The 17,124-nt window shown below is 42.8% G+C and overlaps 1 protein-coding gene across 2 annotated transcripts in view; it reads right to left on the bottom strand.

The window, feature by feature from the left end:
• LOC106568871 (thymocyte selection-associated high mobility group box protein TOX) overlaps positions 1 to 17,124 on the bottom strand; it is a 58,679-nt gene that overhangs the window by 11,346 nt on the left and 30,209 nt on the right. For both annotated transcript variants that reach the window (XM_014139627.3, XM_014139626.3), the window contains 5 exons: positions 10,411 to 10,656; positions 4,225 to 4,476; positions 2,875 to 3,099; positions 1,256 to 1,336; positions 561 to 1,001 (listed from right to left, as the gene is read on the bottom strand). In XM_014139627.3, coding sequence (XP_013995102.1) covers positions 561 to 1,001; positions 1,256 to 1,336; positions 2,875 to 3,099; positions 4,225 to 4,476; positions 10,411 to 10,656 — 1,245 coding nt within the window. The remainder of the gene's footprint in view (positions 1 to 560; positions 1,002 to 1,255; positions 1,337 to 2,874; positions 3,100 to 4,224; positions 4,477 to 10,410; positions 10,657 to 17,124) is intronic.

Genomic DNA, 17,124 nt, shown 5'->3' with positions numbered 1-17,124 from the left:
GTCAGAGGAAGGCCCTAAAAATTGTCAAAGACTCCAACCACCCTAGTCATAGACTGTTCTCTCTGCTACCGCACGGCAAGGGGTAACGGAGTGCCAAGTCTAGGTCCAAAAGACTCCTTAACAGCTTCTACCCCCAAGCCATAAGACTGTTGAACAGCTAATCAAATGGCTTCCTGGACTATTAGCATTGACCCCCAGTTTTTTTTTTACGCGGTTGCTATCTATGCATAGTCACTTTATTACCTCAATTACCCTGTACCTCCGCACATTGACTCGGTACCGGTACCCCTTGTATATATAGCCTCGTAAATGATATTTTATTGTGTTACTTGTTCTTTTTTTTTTTACTTTGGTTTATTTAGTAAATATTTCCTTAACTGTTGTTTTTCTCAAAACTGCATTGTTGGTTAAGGGCTTGTAAGTAAGCATTTCACGGTAAAGTCTACACCTGTTGTATTCGGCGCATGTAATAAATAAAATGTGATTTGATTTTGAGTGTGTTTTTATGCATTTGGGCATGTGTGTGTATGTGTGTGTGTGTGTGTGTCTGTTCAACTAACCTGTCCCATTGAGGGTGAGTGCAGAGACAGCGGGTGTCCTCCGAGCTGTTGCTGATGGTGCATTCCTAGGTGGGAGTGGGAGTGGAGCGGCGGGCTGATCTGGAAAGGAGGGGGAGACACCGCCGCCATGCTGCCCAGAGACACCCCACCTGAATGGGGTCCACTGGGCCGGGGGGTCACCCCCCGGGAGAGACCCTGGAGGGGGGACAGGTGGGGGCTGAGGCCGGCCTGGTGCTGCTGGGACTGTTGTTGCTGGTGGTGGGGGTGGGGGTGGTGGCTCTGGTGATGGTAGGGGTGGCTCATGTAGAGGCTGGGGTGGGAGTGATGGGGGTGGGGGTGCTGCTGGGGGTGCTGGTGGCCTGATCCGGGGAACACGGGGGGCTTGGGGCCCAGCATGGAAGAGGCCTGGGACACTTTGACCTCACCTGGCTCATTGTAACTCTGGAGGGAGGGAGGGAGCGACAGGGTGGGAGGGAGGGAGGGAGGGAGGAAGACAGCGAGAGGACAGAGAAAGGAAGACGGGAGAAGGAGTAGGAAAGACAGAGATGGGAAAGCGAGAGATGGAAGCGGGAGAGAGAGAGCACAACAGTATTACCAGAGTCATACAGAGTCAACAGACCACTGCTCTTATGAAGACTTATTTATCACTGTAGAAGAACTACAGCTCCCAGGTTATGTCTGGTACTGGTACCTACCTGTGAGACTAGGCTTGCTCTGTATGCTGCCAGCTGCTTCAGGTATTCCTTCTTGGCAGTCTCTGTCTTCTTTTTGTACACCTATAAAAGACAGAACAGTAAACATTGTGCTTCAGTTGCCGAACGACTTCATTCCTAGAGAGAAACCCCTCTACCAAGGTTAGTGTTTATGTCCTATGAAGCGATTATGATGCTTAATAAAGTTGGGGGCATCTAAATAATGCTCAAAAGGTTTCCAATTTATATAGAACTAGATTGTTCCTCTTCACAATCTGTCTGTCTGTCTGTCTGTCTGTCTGTCTGTCTGTCTGTCTGTCTGTCTGTCTGTCTGTCTGTCTGTCTGTCTGTCTGTCTGTCTGTCTGTCTGTCTGTCTGTCTGTCTGTCTGTCTGTCTGTCTGTCTGTCCGTCCGTCCGTCCTCCGAGCTGTTGCTGTTCTCTCTCCAGGAAGTACACTGTCCTGTCCTCAGACAGACATCCTCCTCCACGTTTACTGCTATGCTCCTCTCCGTGTGCAGCTCTACGCCACACTGGAGGTGTGTGTGTGTGTGTGTGTGTGTGTGTGTGTGTGTGTGTGTGTGTGTGTGTGTGTGTGTGTGTGTGTGTGTGTGTGTGTGTGTGTGTGTGTGTGTGTGTTTGTATGAAAATGTGTTTCTGTGAGTGAGTGAGTGTGTGTGTGTGTGTGTGCATGTGCGCGTATGTAATAGGACAATAGCACGGCGCTTACTAGAATAAATATGTAAAAGCTTTCTCTTCCATTTGCTTCTGTCAAGAGGCCATTTGTAAGTCAAAACACACAGTAGCATTCACAGTAGCAGAGCCACAGGACCAGGGAGAGCCACTAGCTATTTCTACTGTAAAACTGTGAAAAGCATTTAATGTTGGGTTTTTTTCATCAACTTTTTCTCCCTCTTTTTGTGAGGACAATAACCTTATATTCTATTATTTTATAATCTAATACACTGAGTATACAAAACATTAAGAACACCTGCTCTTTCCATGACATAAACTGAATTGGTGAATCTAGGTGAAACTATGATCCCTTATTGATGTCACTTGTTCAATAAACTTCAGTGTAGCTGAAGGGGAGGAAACAGGTTAAATAAAACATGTTAAGCCTTGAGACCATTGAGACATGGATTGTGTCTGTGTGCCATTCAGAGGGTGAATGGGCAAGAGAAAAGACTGAAGTGCCTTTGAACAGGGTATGGTAGTAGGTGCCAGGCGCACCGGTTTGTGTCAAGAACTGCAACGCTGCTGAGTTTTTCACGCTCAACAATTTCCAGTGTGTATCAAGAAAGGTCCACCACCGAAAGGACATCCAGCCAACTTGACACAACTGTGGGAAGCATTGGAGTCAACATGGGCCAGCATCCCTGTGGAATACTTTTCAACACCTTGTAAAGTCCATGCCCCGACGAATAGAGGCTGTTCTGAGGGCAAAAGGGGGTGCAACTCCATATTAGGAAGGTGTTCCTAAAGTTTGGTATACTCAGTGTATATTATAATCTATTCTATAGCATCAGAGTGGGGCTGATCCTGTCTAATGAAGTCCAACAAGGAAGTGTATATGAAAAGGTATGAGGAGGTATGAGGATGCATTGTACTATAGGTGTCGTACCTGCTTCTGTTCCTCTCCGAGGCCGTCCCACATGGAGGCCACTATCTTGGACACCTCTCCAAAGGTAGCATTGGGGTTGGAGCCCTTGATGGCTGCCTGGGTGTCTCTGAAGAACAGGGCGTAGGCAGAAACTGGCTTCGAGGGTTCGTTGGGGTCCTTCTTCTTCTTCTTCTTGGGGGTCTTGGGCTTTTTGGGCGTCTCGACCGCTGCCGGTCGCTTCTCTGCCTGATGAAGAGAGATGGAAGGAATGGTCAGACTAAATGTGCTTCTGGATGGAGCAAAGTGTGTGACGAGTGAGTGTTGATTGTTTCAATAGATCAGAACGGACTTTAATAGTAGACACGCTATGTACAGTATACTGTAGGACACAGAGTTTTTCCTTACCACGATCAGGAAAAGCTCAGGGCACTATTTAAAATGCTGACTGTATATCCTTCCTAACATTTTCCAGAACATTCATAAATATTTCGGTTTATTTACCTGATCTTGTCCAGTAGGAATGTACCGTTTAAAACAATTTGTTTTCTATGTGAGATAATGAACATGACCATGAATGTGAGAGTTTGCAAACAGATAGAAATGGTTTCTGTATAAAAAGACCTTGACAGATGTTAGTACCGGTAGCTACGACTATGCAAGACTTTCATTTATCCATCATTTTATGAATATGTTTCGAAATTGCTTTTTTCCTTGAAACACAGAAATAGCCATAACTCTCGATAGCGCAGTGCACATTTCTGAAATGTTGACCGCATTACATTTTATACTCCACTAAATTAAACATAAGGATTTTTCCAGAGGGGCACATAAAATATTGAAATAGTTTCATTTCCCAAAAGATTGCTATTTGCAGTTAAAACATACGGTGGAAATAAGGGTGTGGAATATGGCAAAGGTGTTTGGGAAACGTACCCGTTGGTCTGATTTCCATATAGTGTTGTATATGCATGGAAAATGGCACCATTGTATGAGCAATCACATAAGCATTAAGATAGCAGCTCTCCACTGTGACTTCATTCTCCAAGGGAAAGGGTAAGCAAATGCAATGGCGCAAAGGTTACAGATGACTCACACTTATACAAATAGGTGTATGTGTGTGTATGTGCATGCGTGTGCATGTGTGTGTGTGGGGGGGGGGGGGTGTATAATAAGGAAGTTAGTTGTTTTGAGGGTGTGTTTGCGTGTGTCGGTTCTCTCTCTCCCTCTGTGCTCTCTGTATGTGTGTGTGTGTGTGTGTGTGTGTGTGTGTGTGTGTGTGTGTGTGTGTGTGTGTGTGTGTGTGGGGGGGGGGGGGGGGGCGTGTGTGTGTGCGCCACACACGTGCATGTATGTATTCATCTCTATGCTCACCTTTATTGATTCTTCATTGTCATCCTCATGTACGGAACTAGAAGGAGAGGGTGTGGCTGACTTGCTCCCAGGGGGAGATGGGGAATTATGGGTAACGTTGTTCCCGCTCAGTCCCAACTGCGCATTGAGTTGTGATTGGTTGATGGTGGTCAGCTGACTCTGATGTCCCATGCCTGATTGGCTCCTGGGTCTGAGCGCTTCCATTGGCTGATGGCTGCTGTACCGGGAATCGGAGTTGACCATTTGTTGCATCTGACAAAAAACAACGTAGATTTGTTTTTAAATGGCATAAAAATGGCATACAACAATGTTACTCTTGACAATGGTTAACCTACTCTTAGAAACGCGCTTGAAACATCTGCTTGTTCACACACATACTCACAAATTTTCCTTCACACACTGAACATTGTTTCAACCATGACTGATACAACTTGCATCCTTCAGCACAACAACGTCATTTTGGTCTATTTGGTTTGATTGAATAGCCCCCCTCCGTGTGGCCCCTCCCTCCCTGAGTGTGGCCAGGTCACCTGCTACCATAGGGACTGACAGGTGCCCTGAGCGACGCCTCACGTCTGCTATTGTCCCTGACACAGTGTCCTACACAATGTCCCCGACAGCAGGGGCTTGCATCAACACCAGACAGGTGACTCCTGTTAACCTTATAATCTACAGCGAATTAACCCCATCCATCCCCTCCAGCTAACTAACACCTTAACCCCTTATATCAGAGATGGAAGAGGAAGCGAAACACCCCCTCGCTGTTTTTTTCAGCTTTTTTCTTACTTTTTTACCCCGTAATCGTGATATCCAATTGGTAGCTACAGTCTTGTAACATCGCTGCAACTCCCGTACGGACTCAGGAGAGGCGAAGGTCAAGAGCATTGCGTCCTCCGAAACACGACCCTGCCAAGCCGCACTGCTCGCTTAAACCGGAAACCAGCCACACCAATGTGCCGGAGGAAACACCGTACAGCTGGCGATTGAAGTCAGAGCGCGTGCGCCCAGCCTGCCACAGGAGTCGCTAGAACGAGATGGGACAAGGACATCCCGGCCGGCCAAACCCTCCCCTAACCCGGACGTCGCTGGGCCAATTGTGTGCCGCCTCATAGGTCTCCCGGTTGGCTGCGACACAGCCCGGGATCGAACCCGGATCTGTAGTGATGCCTCTAGCACTGTGATGCAGTGCCTTAGACCGCCGCCCCAGTCGGGAGGCCCCTTTTCTGCTTTTTTCTGGTTCAATGAAAGTCAATGAACTAAGTAGAACAGCTTATATCACCACGACCTCTTGAAGTTGGTCATACATACTGATCAAAAGAGAACCATCGCGCTCTCCCACAAGCTTGGCTGGTGCATAAAACCCGCGAATTCAGTCAAACAAAAAGGTGTAATGGGTTCGCACTCAAAAAGATGTTGCATAAAGCTTCCTTGATTATTCATTGTTTTTAATTATTTTCAGGGATAGATTCAATTTTATTTGAATTCAAAACAGCATTTGTAAAGAACAACAGATGGGCAGCAGGTGGTTCTAATCAGGGTTGCCACTCATCTGCCAATCAGAGATGTGGCTTTTCTGGTCTACCTTCTTGCAAATGAGTCACAAAGCAATACAGAATTATGGGGTATGGGAGCGGGCACGAAGGGCAAATCACAAATCAATCGCCCCCGGGTGTCCGCTCACTTAAATACATCATCTCAATTCATGAGATAGTCCACCACAAAGGACATCAGGCACAGCCGTTCATAAATATGTGGGGCCAACTCATAAATGACATGCAAAGTCTGATATGGACAGTGTTCTTGTATAACAGTCTAAATTTGGCTTATAGGAAGGAGGTGAAATCGAATTATTCATTTGAACCGTGTAGAGATACAGAATTGTATTTACATATCCACATGGCTTCTCTGTGGAGTCATTTGTTGTCAATAGTCCCGTCCTCTACGCGCTGGATGAACTTTTTCGATCCCGACGCCACGCAATTCATCACAGAATGGTTTTGTCCTATAAAGTGTCTCGCAACCGGCGAGGTGATGTCTTGACGTCTGACAGTACATTTATGTTCTCCAAGGCGTACTTTCAAGACACGGGATGTTTTTTTCAATACAAATCTTATTACAAGAACACTAAAACATATCAATAACTCCTTTAGTAGTGCAAGTTACACATTACTTTATTTGATAGGTCCTAGAAGTCTGAGGGCATACAACGTTAGAACACTTTCTTATGGTGCTACAGGAGGTACATGAGAAGCATCCTTCTATGAAGGCCTGCTCGATACATTTCTTGATCGTTTATAGGTGAATAAAGGTGGATTCTGGAAGGCGGAATTTAAAGAGGAGTCTGAGGGTAATATGTGCCAATGTTTATTGGCAGTAGACTTGATGCCATTACAGCTATCATTGAAAGTAGGTATATAGTTGACAGAAAACGGTTTCTTCTGTTTTGTAGGGATTTATTAAGTAACTAGCTTCTGTTCAAGCTTTTGACTTGTTTTTTTAGATTTATCAAGCCAGATATCGAGGTATCGTCTCAAGCGAAAACACTCGAGGAGAGAATTTGATTGTCTATCATATTCTTCCTTTGCGCCACAGATGCAACGCAGTCTATGACGTTGGCTTACTAGTAAAACCTATTTTTTAGGGGGAGAGGGTGGTAACTATCAGCTGTCAATACAGTATTTTTTATCTGTAGGTTTTCTGTAAACTGTAGTACTTAGAGATGATCTCTTCTTTGTAACAAGTACATAGAGTTAATGATTTTTTTCCATAGTGAAGGAAATCGATTGTACTCTAGAGTTAATGTAGCTAAGAAATGAATTGAGTTTAATTTCGGAACCCGTCCAGAACACAAAGCAATCGTCTATATAGCAGGTCCAATATTTAACATGATCCTTGTAAGGATTATATTCATAAATAAAATCCAATTCAAAATACTGATCTAAGGTCAGTGTTGTGTTGTTGTTGTCATGACAAACATGACAAGGCGGCTAGAGCAGACCGGTACACAGGCTACACAATCTTTCCCCTTAGAGCAGCTCACCCACTGAACACCTCCTCTCCCTATACAGATGTGTGACTGTTGGTTCAGCCAGACAGGACATGGGTGATGTGGTTGTAAATAAAACAGGGAGGGGGTGTGATTTGGTGTCGAGCCGTTTGGTAACCGCCAGTAACAGAGGAACACAACCTAATCCCCATGACGACGTGGGGGAACTTTCAGAATTATCGGAGAGGTGAGTCACAAGCCAGGTCATCATTATGACACTAATATGAATGGATGCCAAGGATTCTTTTATTTCCGTCCGTCTCCAACAATCCATATCTTATGGTATAGTCTCTGGCCATTCATTTATTAAAGCACCGATGGTTGATTCTAATGAAGGCCATTTGAGTAAGTGTTAGATTCATAGGGAAATCGTCTTCTGCAGATGTGATTGTTTTCTCTCACAGAAACTGGGGATAAAAGCAGTGTGTCTTTAACCTTTTAAATTGGGATGATATTCAGAAAAATGTCTGGTTCTGGGAATACGATATAGGCCTACAGATAAGTTATTGATATGATAACATGTGGATGGATTTCTATGGAAAAAAACGGCAAATTAGTGCATTACAAACAGGAAATTGGTGGCAGTGGAATGCTGGTAAAAAAAAAATAGACAAAAATGTAAATGAGATTGTAATTTAGTAATTTAGTCAATTTAAAACTACGGAGAGAGGAAACTACTTATCTGTAGGCTTATATCGTATTCCCTGAACCAGACATTTTTCTCAATATCTTCCCAATTTAAAAAGGTTAGACGATACACTGCTTTTATCCCAACTTCTGTGAAAAAAATCACATCCGCAGAAGTGAATTTCTCTTAGACGATTTCCCTATGAATCTAACACTTACTCAAATGGCCTTCCTTATAATCAACTATCGGCGCTTAATAACAATGAATGGCAAGAGACTGAGAGAATGAAGGCTAAACGTATAGAAGAAGACATGGGGCTAATGCTCCAGACCAATAGAATCGACCAGCCTCTTTCATTCCTCGCCGTGGCAACAAGCTCTCGGCCCCGTTGCCTGGCAACCATAATTCATAGCCACTCTAAATGGATGTTCTGTGAGAACATTAAGGTGAACGGGAACAAAATGCCCTTTGTCAATCTGGGGAATCTTTCAGCCGGCACGTCATCCTATCCGAGCTCCTATTTCCTTTTAGTAAAAGTAGTTTACGAATGCTGAGCAATAGAAAACACTCATGTTTCGAAATGTTTTAGCTACCGAGTGAATGTGAAACATAATATGGTGGTAGCTAAGATGCTTGGCTTAAAGTGGAAAATAGGCTGTGACGGCCAGACTAGGAAATCATTAAAGGTCCCGCACAGTCATTCTGATTCAAATGTAAAATAGCCTTTTGAGTGATCCAAACATCACCCATAATATTTTTGGGGATGAAAAAAATGCTCAGAATTTGAGAAAATTCAGTGAAGCTAAATTCCATTCATTCCATTCCAGCCATTACAATGCTATCCTCCTATAGCTCATCCCATCAGCCTCCTCTGTTAGCCAGTAACTAGCTGAGAGCAGACACAGATGAAAGGGAAACCTGTAAGTATCTTTGACATAGACGAATAGGGGAAACCTGTAATTATATTTGCTGACACAAGTAAAATGTTGGTGTAACCGATGTGAAATGGCTAGTTAGTTAGCGGTGGTGCGCGCTAATAGCGTTTCAATCGGTGACGTCACTCGCTCTGAGACTTGAAGTAGGGTTGCCCCTTGCGTTGCAAGGGCCGCGGCTTTTGTGGCGCGATGGGTAACGATGCTTCGTGGGGTGTCAGTTGTTGATGTGTGCAAGGGTCCCTGGTTCGAGCCCGGGTTGGGGCGAAGAGAGGGACGGAACCTACACTGTTACATTGGCACCAGTAGACTACCTAGCTAGCTATGTAAATCACAGCCCTCTGCGAACACACCTTCTGTTATGATAGTTACAAGGTGGTATTATTTATATTAGGGAGGAGAATAAGATGTTACCATTGGTGTATTAAAATGAGGGGCTTCATGTGATAGGGCGGCGATTAGCCTAGCGGTTAAGAGCATTGGGCCATTGACCATAAGGTCACTGGTTAAAATCCCCGAGCTGACCAGGTGAAAAATCTGCCAATGTGCCCTTGAGCAAGGTACATAACCCTAATTGCTCCTGTAAGTCGCTCTGCATAAGAGCTTCAGCTCTCAGGAGCTTCCGCTTCCTGAACTCAAATTGTTGACACAAGGGAGGGGACCAGTAACTTTATGATCAAAACCTAGCAATGTACCAGCTACAGTCATTTTTCATACTTTGATCTGGTTCCATTCAAATATCAGGACATTTTTATTAAAAACATGATTTTGACTGTGTGGGACCTTTAAGCTCCACATTGAAAACCTGAAATTGGGTTATATGGTTCAAGAACAGGGTTATGTGGAGCTAAACAGCTACACCTGTCTGATTAATGGAAATAAATATGCAGCAGGGAAAATCATGAAGAGCATGTAGACCGCACACAGTTCAATCACGTAGTTCCTCAGTGGTGGAGGTGCTGTTGAGACATAATATTGTTGTTTATCGGTGAACATGGTGAACATGGTGTACATGGCCAAGGGCAGAAAGAACTTCTGGCTGAGAGCGGGACCTGAGAAGTTTCACTTTGACTCGAATGGGAGATTAAGTCCAATACCTATGCGGAGTGGTAAACCACGATTAGTCATGTCACCTATCACATCATGAGGTTTCTGCAAGGAAAGCCAAATCCAAAAGTTTAAGTTTCATTTCTCCACTTCTTGAAAAGTCAAAACTTGTATTGAGCGTATTTCTGCTGAATGTCATCCCACTAGTTTGTTTTCGATTTCGAATGAAATGAAGGGGAAAAAGCTTAATCACCCAACTGACAACTCATGGGTCATCCAAAAGAATACTGTTCTTCGATCCTGGTCCCGGAGACCCAATGTGTTATCCAGGCTTTTGTTCTTCCCCAGCGCTAACACATATGACTGAACTAACCGGCTAATCGTCAAGCCCTTGATTAGTTGGATGAGGTGTGTTGTTGCTGGGATGGAACACGTGCCTGCACCCCCAGCTGCCATCCAGAACAGAAAAACCCACTTACGTATTTACAGTGATCTCTGCACACTGCTTGCTAGTGGCATCAGGCTAGACTCACCACAGACAGGGTGCTGGACATTAGACCGCCATTTTGGCTCAACAGCCCTCCATCCTGACCCATCATGTCCATTCCCTGCAGGTGGAAGGGGTGCAGGCCACTCTGGGAGTGAGAGGGGGCCAGTGGGTGGTAGGAGCCAGACTCCGACTCTGGTAGGTGGGGGTGCAGCATGTGTTCTGGGATGGTGGGAGGTGTGATGGGTGGAATGTTGAAGTCTTCATCCCCCAAACTGGGCACTGGGTAGGACTGCAAAAGAAGAGGAGAGGAAGAAACATTAGAGAAATAATAATATTACAAAATGATAATTTAGCAAATCGTTTTTAGTGGATGCAAGTCCACCCAAACTGAGCACTCAAACACATTAGGCCTAGGAACATAATAGAGGTGGATGCTACACTTTGGTAGTAGTGGACAATGTAAAGCTCTTTGAGCGACTGGAAAATAAATCCAATTCATTATAATTACAGTATTATAACACTAACGCTCAATTACAGCACCGCAATACAGAACATGCAGATTGCATCATATCATTCTAGTCCTCATTAATAGACTACTATGGTTCCATGAGTCTTTATTAAGACTGTGCAATGGGACTTCTGTAAATACCTCCTGAATTGATGCTATTATTAGTAGGCAATTAGGACTAATGATGTACACAGCCTCGAACGATTTTTGTGATCAACGATGCCAACAATGAGGATTAATCATTAATCGTTAATGCAATCATGATTACTTGAATTAATTCATGCATTCATGATCAACTACAACACAGGATACATATAATCTCATTTTGCATTTCAACAAATGTGTGTAAATGTATTTGGGCATGTTTTTCAATGATTCCGGCTAAATCAAAGGGGGTTTGAGCGTAGATAAATGTATGTAAATGTTCCCTCATTAACTTCTAACGAAAGGCTTCTTTTATGCGTCTTGACAGTCAGTTCCACTTGGCTGTGCTGTATTCTATGTCTTTTAAAAACCCCTATGTCCTTCCACCCCTTTTTAGCTCGCCGGGGAAAAATGTAAAACAGCCAAGGCAGATGAAAGGCGGTATAAATCTGAGGCAAATACATTAATTATTTGGTAAACACTGCAACAAACTGCAATCACTTTGAATCAACAGGAAATATGAGGTATGGTCTACATCTTTAGAGCTCTGGAAGAGGAATTATTTCCATCAAGGGAGAGAACTATTTAACACATTCAATTGCTCTTGATCAGTACGACCCTGAAGGTTCCAGTTAACTCGGTGAAGCTTTCCAAAAGAAGACAGCACAACAAATCGACCTTCTGATACAACTTGAAATGTTTTCTTTTTCTCTCTCCCCCAGAAGCGTCTTTTTTCCCAGCTTCATCGGCGGGCTCAGGAGTTACATTCCGCCTCTACTAACTCCTTGTTGATTCTCTCCAAGATTTTCATTACGGCTAATTTACAGCTTTTATTTGCTGAAAACAAAATGGAGCTGACAGACAGCCAACTCCAGGCAATTAGGCAGAGAATCGGTTCAAAAACCTATCTCTACTGAAATAAATAGCAGCCCAACTGTTCTTCTAAAAGATGGCAATAATCGTTTTAATGAGCTTCCTTCAACTTCTCTTTCCTTCTCTGCCGAAAGCTAACATTTTGCACACATTTGCATATTTGATTGTGTTTCCTCTCGCAGATGTCAACTTTGGTTGGTTGGTGTGAAATACGTTGGCATAATTCACACAGTAAGGTTTTCAGGAACAATACATTATTTAGCTGTGATAAAAACAACAACAGATTGTCACAATTGTTGTTGTCTAGGGTTACTTTGATATTGATATTTCAAATTTGACAAATTATTTAATTTTCACTATACATAGGCCTACAGAAATACCTTATATAGGAACGGAAAAGGGCAAGTCAATGTTGTGTCAAAGACGTTTTAAAGTATGGGCATAAAACATTGATAATTACATAACAACAACAAACACGACAGTTATATAACTGTCACTTCCTGTGCAGAGTTCTGGTGTAGTTGTTGTTATTACATTCTGTGGCCCTCCTAGAAAAACACACCCATCTTTACTCTGGTTTTCTGATAACTCACACCGAAGAGTCTTGGGAGAACTTGGGTTGTTTGCTCAGAAGCCAGACACACAGCAATATTATGTCTAACTTGAGAGTGATGGTGTGCTGCTGCATACCATGTGATCAACACGAGAGAAGAGAGACAAATCTCCAATTGAGAGAGAGAGAGGCAGAGAGAGAGAGAGAGGCAGAAAGAGAGAGAGAGAAGCAGAGAGAGAGAGGCAGAGAGAGAGGCAGAAAGAGAGAGAGAAGCAGAGAGAGAGAGAAGCAGAGAGAGAGAGAGAAGCAGAGAGAGAGAAGCAGAGAGAGAGAGGCAGAGAGAGAGAGGCAGAGAGAGAGAGAGAGAAGCAGAGAGAGAGAGGCAGAGAGAGAGAAGCGGAGATAGAGAGAGAGAGGCAGAGAGAGAGAGAGAAAGGCAGAGAGAGAGAGGCAGAGAGAGAAAGAGAAAAAGACAGAGAGAGCGAGAGAGAGAGATAAGTATCATCCTGTCTATTACTGACTTTATCATCATTTGTTCTAAAGGTGAGGTATTGGATGTCCAGGTCACGGTATCAGAGGTCAACATAGTGATACTTGTTACTGTTCAGTCTATTTGGTCTCGGATAATACTTTGAAGACAAACACGACGTGTTGTTTCATGTTGTCCTCCCATTCTAACACACCGACACCATCTGTAGTGAATAAAAATAGAAAGATAGGTAACATATTGTACCTCCAGTACAGATACAGTACGCCCACACAGCTGTAGCCTTGTGCTAATTAGCACCCTAAAGAAAAAGAACGTTCCAAACTAACATGGACAGTATCGGAAGGCCTTATTACCAAGTAGTTGTTTTTTATCTGAAAGGCCTTTCATGCTGCCATTCATTTGTCAAAACAAAAACCTTCATATTGCTTCATGTAAGCACATTTTCTAATATCAAGCCTTGTCCTGAATACATATATATATATATTTTATCTGTCATTCTCTTCAATCGCCCATTGTCCTTTTCAGTCGAGAACAATAGATGCGGTAAAGAGATCAATCAAACTCGACCAAAACAATGGAAATACCATGGCGACGCCACTCACGTGTCCCCCAGTAGGGGAAAGATTCAGAATCTCCTAATTTCCCCCTATACAATTTGACCTATTATTTGGCTATTGTGTATATGTGTATTGTATTTCACACTATTTTGGAGTAAAGATCGGAGTATAACGCTTGTATAGAGGTCAAACCCAATACATGCTTATGTCATCGTCACCAATCAACTGCATTACATCTTCAAGTACCACCACCGCTTTCTATGTGGCCACTATATGATACCAGCTGACACGAACGGGAGTTAGCATTCTTTCTATGTGGCCACTATATGATACCAGCTGACACGCACGGGAGTTAGCATTCTTTCTATGTGGCCACTATATGATACCAGCTGACACGCACGGGAGTTAGCATTCTTTCTATGTGGCCACTATATGATACCAGCTGACACGAACGGGAGTTAGCATTCTTTCTATGTGGCCACTATATGATACCAGCTGACACGAACGGGAGTTAGCATTCTTTCTATGTGGCCACTATATGATACCAGCTGACACGAACGGGAGTTAGCATTCTTTCTATGTGGCCACTATATGATACCAGCTGACACGAACGGGAGTTAGCATTCTTTCTATGTGGCCACTATATGATACCAGCTGACACGAACGGGAGTTAGCATTCTTTCTATGTGGCCACTATATGATACCAGCTGACACGAACGGGAGTTAGCATTCTTTCTATGTGGCCACTATATGATACCAGCTGACACGAACGGGAGTTAGCATTCTTTCTATGTGGCCACTATATGATACCAGCTGACACGAACGGGAGTTAGCATTCTTTCGAACCCCGAAAAGGACTATTTCTAAATATTATGCAGCAAAAACAGCCAAATATTTCCAAATCCTTTTTCAGCAACCACATTGTGGGTCTGTTAGAACACAAAAATCATAACGGATTAGACGAATATCCACTTTCCCTCACGGTCTGCATTCCATTGATCCCATTTGAGTCCCATTCTGCTCAGAACTATGCAAATGCCTGCTGGTGGGCCTATTTTGATTAAATCCATTCAAATATATTGTATTCATATTACGAATGCCCCTTTAAAATGAAAAAACAAATCCTAACATCAGGAGGATATTTAGAACATTGCAAGACATGGCAGGACGATTTTTGTTTTTTGTTTAGCCTCTAGAATGACTACGATTAGCAACAGTTGCAGACCTGAGTTTAAAAAAACAGACTTATGACTTATAAGTCAATGTCAACCAACATCAAATCACAAAATGGTATTTCTGTTTGAAAATGAGTGACAACTGATGAGTGCAGTGCAGACCAGCAATCTTCAAAAGACCACTGCTGAATTTGATCATATCGAGATATTTCTCTCATTTCAATTCACTTATTTCAAGTCAACATGCCATAAATTATTCTGTAAGATTAAGTATGTGGTAGAAGGGTGGGAGATGGGGAATTCCCTCCAACCAATTGAAGGCCCCATACCGCCTACACACAGTTTTTATGATGAATAATTATTGTTTTATTTTGCCAAAAAAAAATCCCACTCAGCACTTAACCTACCCATAAACCATTTGGCTAATCTGGCAAGGCACTTTCTTATTAGAGTTTGTTTTAATCAGTGATCAACCGTTTATTAGTTTGATATAAAAGTTTAGACAAACACAATAGCTATTTTAGATTGGCCCAAGATAAGCCTGAGTAAAATAATTGATGTGGATTAAAAAGCAAAAAATAAATAGAGCCTCAATATGTCTTGTGTGTCGCAACAAAATGAGATAATTTTGCCTCAACAGCATATAAAGCTATCATATGAAACAGCCCCCCCCTCCCCTTCAATTCACATTCAAATATGATTTATTGGCACAAGAATCTGCGAGCTGCAATGTTGCCAATGCAATTAATAATGAAACAACTTCTTTCTGCCTCTCTCTTTTCCCATCTACAGTACATTCGGAAAGTGTTCAGACCCCTTGACTTTTTCCACATTTTGTTACGTTACAGCCTTATTCTAAAATTGATTAAATTGTTTTTTCCCCCATGGTTGACAGTGTATGTCAGAACAAAAACCAAGCCATGAGATCCAAGCAATTGTCCATAGAGCTGCGAGACAGGATTGTGTCATGGCACAGATCTGGGGAAGGTTACCAAAACATTTCTGCAGCATTGAAGGTCCCCAAGAACACAGTGGCCTCCATCGTTCTTAAATGGAAGAAGTTTGAAACCACCAAGACTTTTCCTAGAGCTGGCAGCCCGGCCAAACTGAGCCATTGGGGGAGAAGGGCCGTGGTCAGGGATGTGACCAAGAACCCGATGGGTTCTCTGTGGAGATGGGAGAACCTTCCAGAAGGACAACCATCTCTGCAGCACTCCACCAATCAGGCCTTTATGGTAGAGTGGCCAGAAGGAAGCCACTCCTCAGTAAAAGATACATGACAGCCTACTTGGAGTTTGCCAAAAGGCACCTAAATGACTCTCACACCATGAGAGACAAGATTCTCTGGTCTAATGAGACCAAGATTGAACTCTTTGGTCTCTTTGAACTCTCTTGACTCTTGGGTATGAGGCTGTAATCGGTGACAAAGGTGCTTTAACAAAGTACTGAGTAAAGGGTCTGAATCCTTATGTAAATGTTATATTTCAGTTTTTTTATTTTTAATAAATGTTCAAAAATGTCTAAAAAACTGTTTTTGCTCTGTCATCATGGGGTGTAGACTGATACATGGAAAAAACTATTTAATCCATTTTAGAATATGGCTGTAATGTATTTTTTGTTATTGAAAAAGTCAAGGAGTCTGAATACTTTCCCGAATGCACTGTATATTTCTCTCAACACATACAACCGAGCACAAATCTAAAAGATGTGAGACTAGTTCAGGTTTCACAATGTAAGAAGAAATCAACCTAAGGACAGCCCAAACCTCATTTACCTGACGTTTATCTTCAATCGCCTACTGAACCAAGAGGGAACATGAAGAATCAAAGATATTTTGTGCTGGGATAGTGATTCAAACATTTTGGATTCTAAATTCAAATGTCTTTGATTCATAACTCTATAACAGCTTTGATCTCAGACTGTGATCGGTTTTAGGGGTTCGTATTCTATTCTGTGGTGTGTTTTCTGCCTGGCTTGTTTGAGAGCAATGCAGTGCTGTGATGTTGCTCAACCCTGTCTGCTGCTGAGAGCTTAGGTTCAAGGTGAACAGAACTGTTGCTGCCAATAAAACAAATGTCCTGATCACAAAGGAAACAGAGCAGGTGAGGTGTGTGTGTGTTTGGTTTTAATATCTTTGTGGGGACCAGAAGTCCTCACAAGGATAGTAAAACATTTTGCTGGTCCCCACAAAGAAAAAAAGGCAATTTTAGGCTTAGGGGTTAGGTTTAGGGTTACAATTAAGATTAGAATTAGGGTTAGAGGTTTAGGAGTTAGGTTTAGGGTTACAATTAAGATTAGAATTAGGGTTAGAGGTTTAGGAGTTAGGTTTAGGGTTACAATTAAGATTAGAATTAGGGTTAGAGGTTTAGGAGTTAGGTTTAGGGTTACAATTAAGATTAGAATTAGGGTTAGAGGTTTAGGAGTTAGGTTTAGGGTTACAATTAAGATTACAATTAG

Source organism: Salmo salar, chromosome 14 (genome assembly GCF_965601325.2).
Source record: "Salmo salar chromosome 14, fSalSal1, whole genome shotgun sequence".
In the NCBI taxonomy this organism is placed as follows: domain Eukaryota; kingdom Metazoa; phylum Chordata; class Actinopteri; order Salmoniformes; family Salmonidae; genus Salmo; species Salmo salar.
The sequence above is the reverse complement of the archived record's forward strand: the minus strand, read 5'-3'. Positions and strand labels throughout refer to the sequence as shown.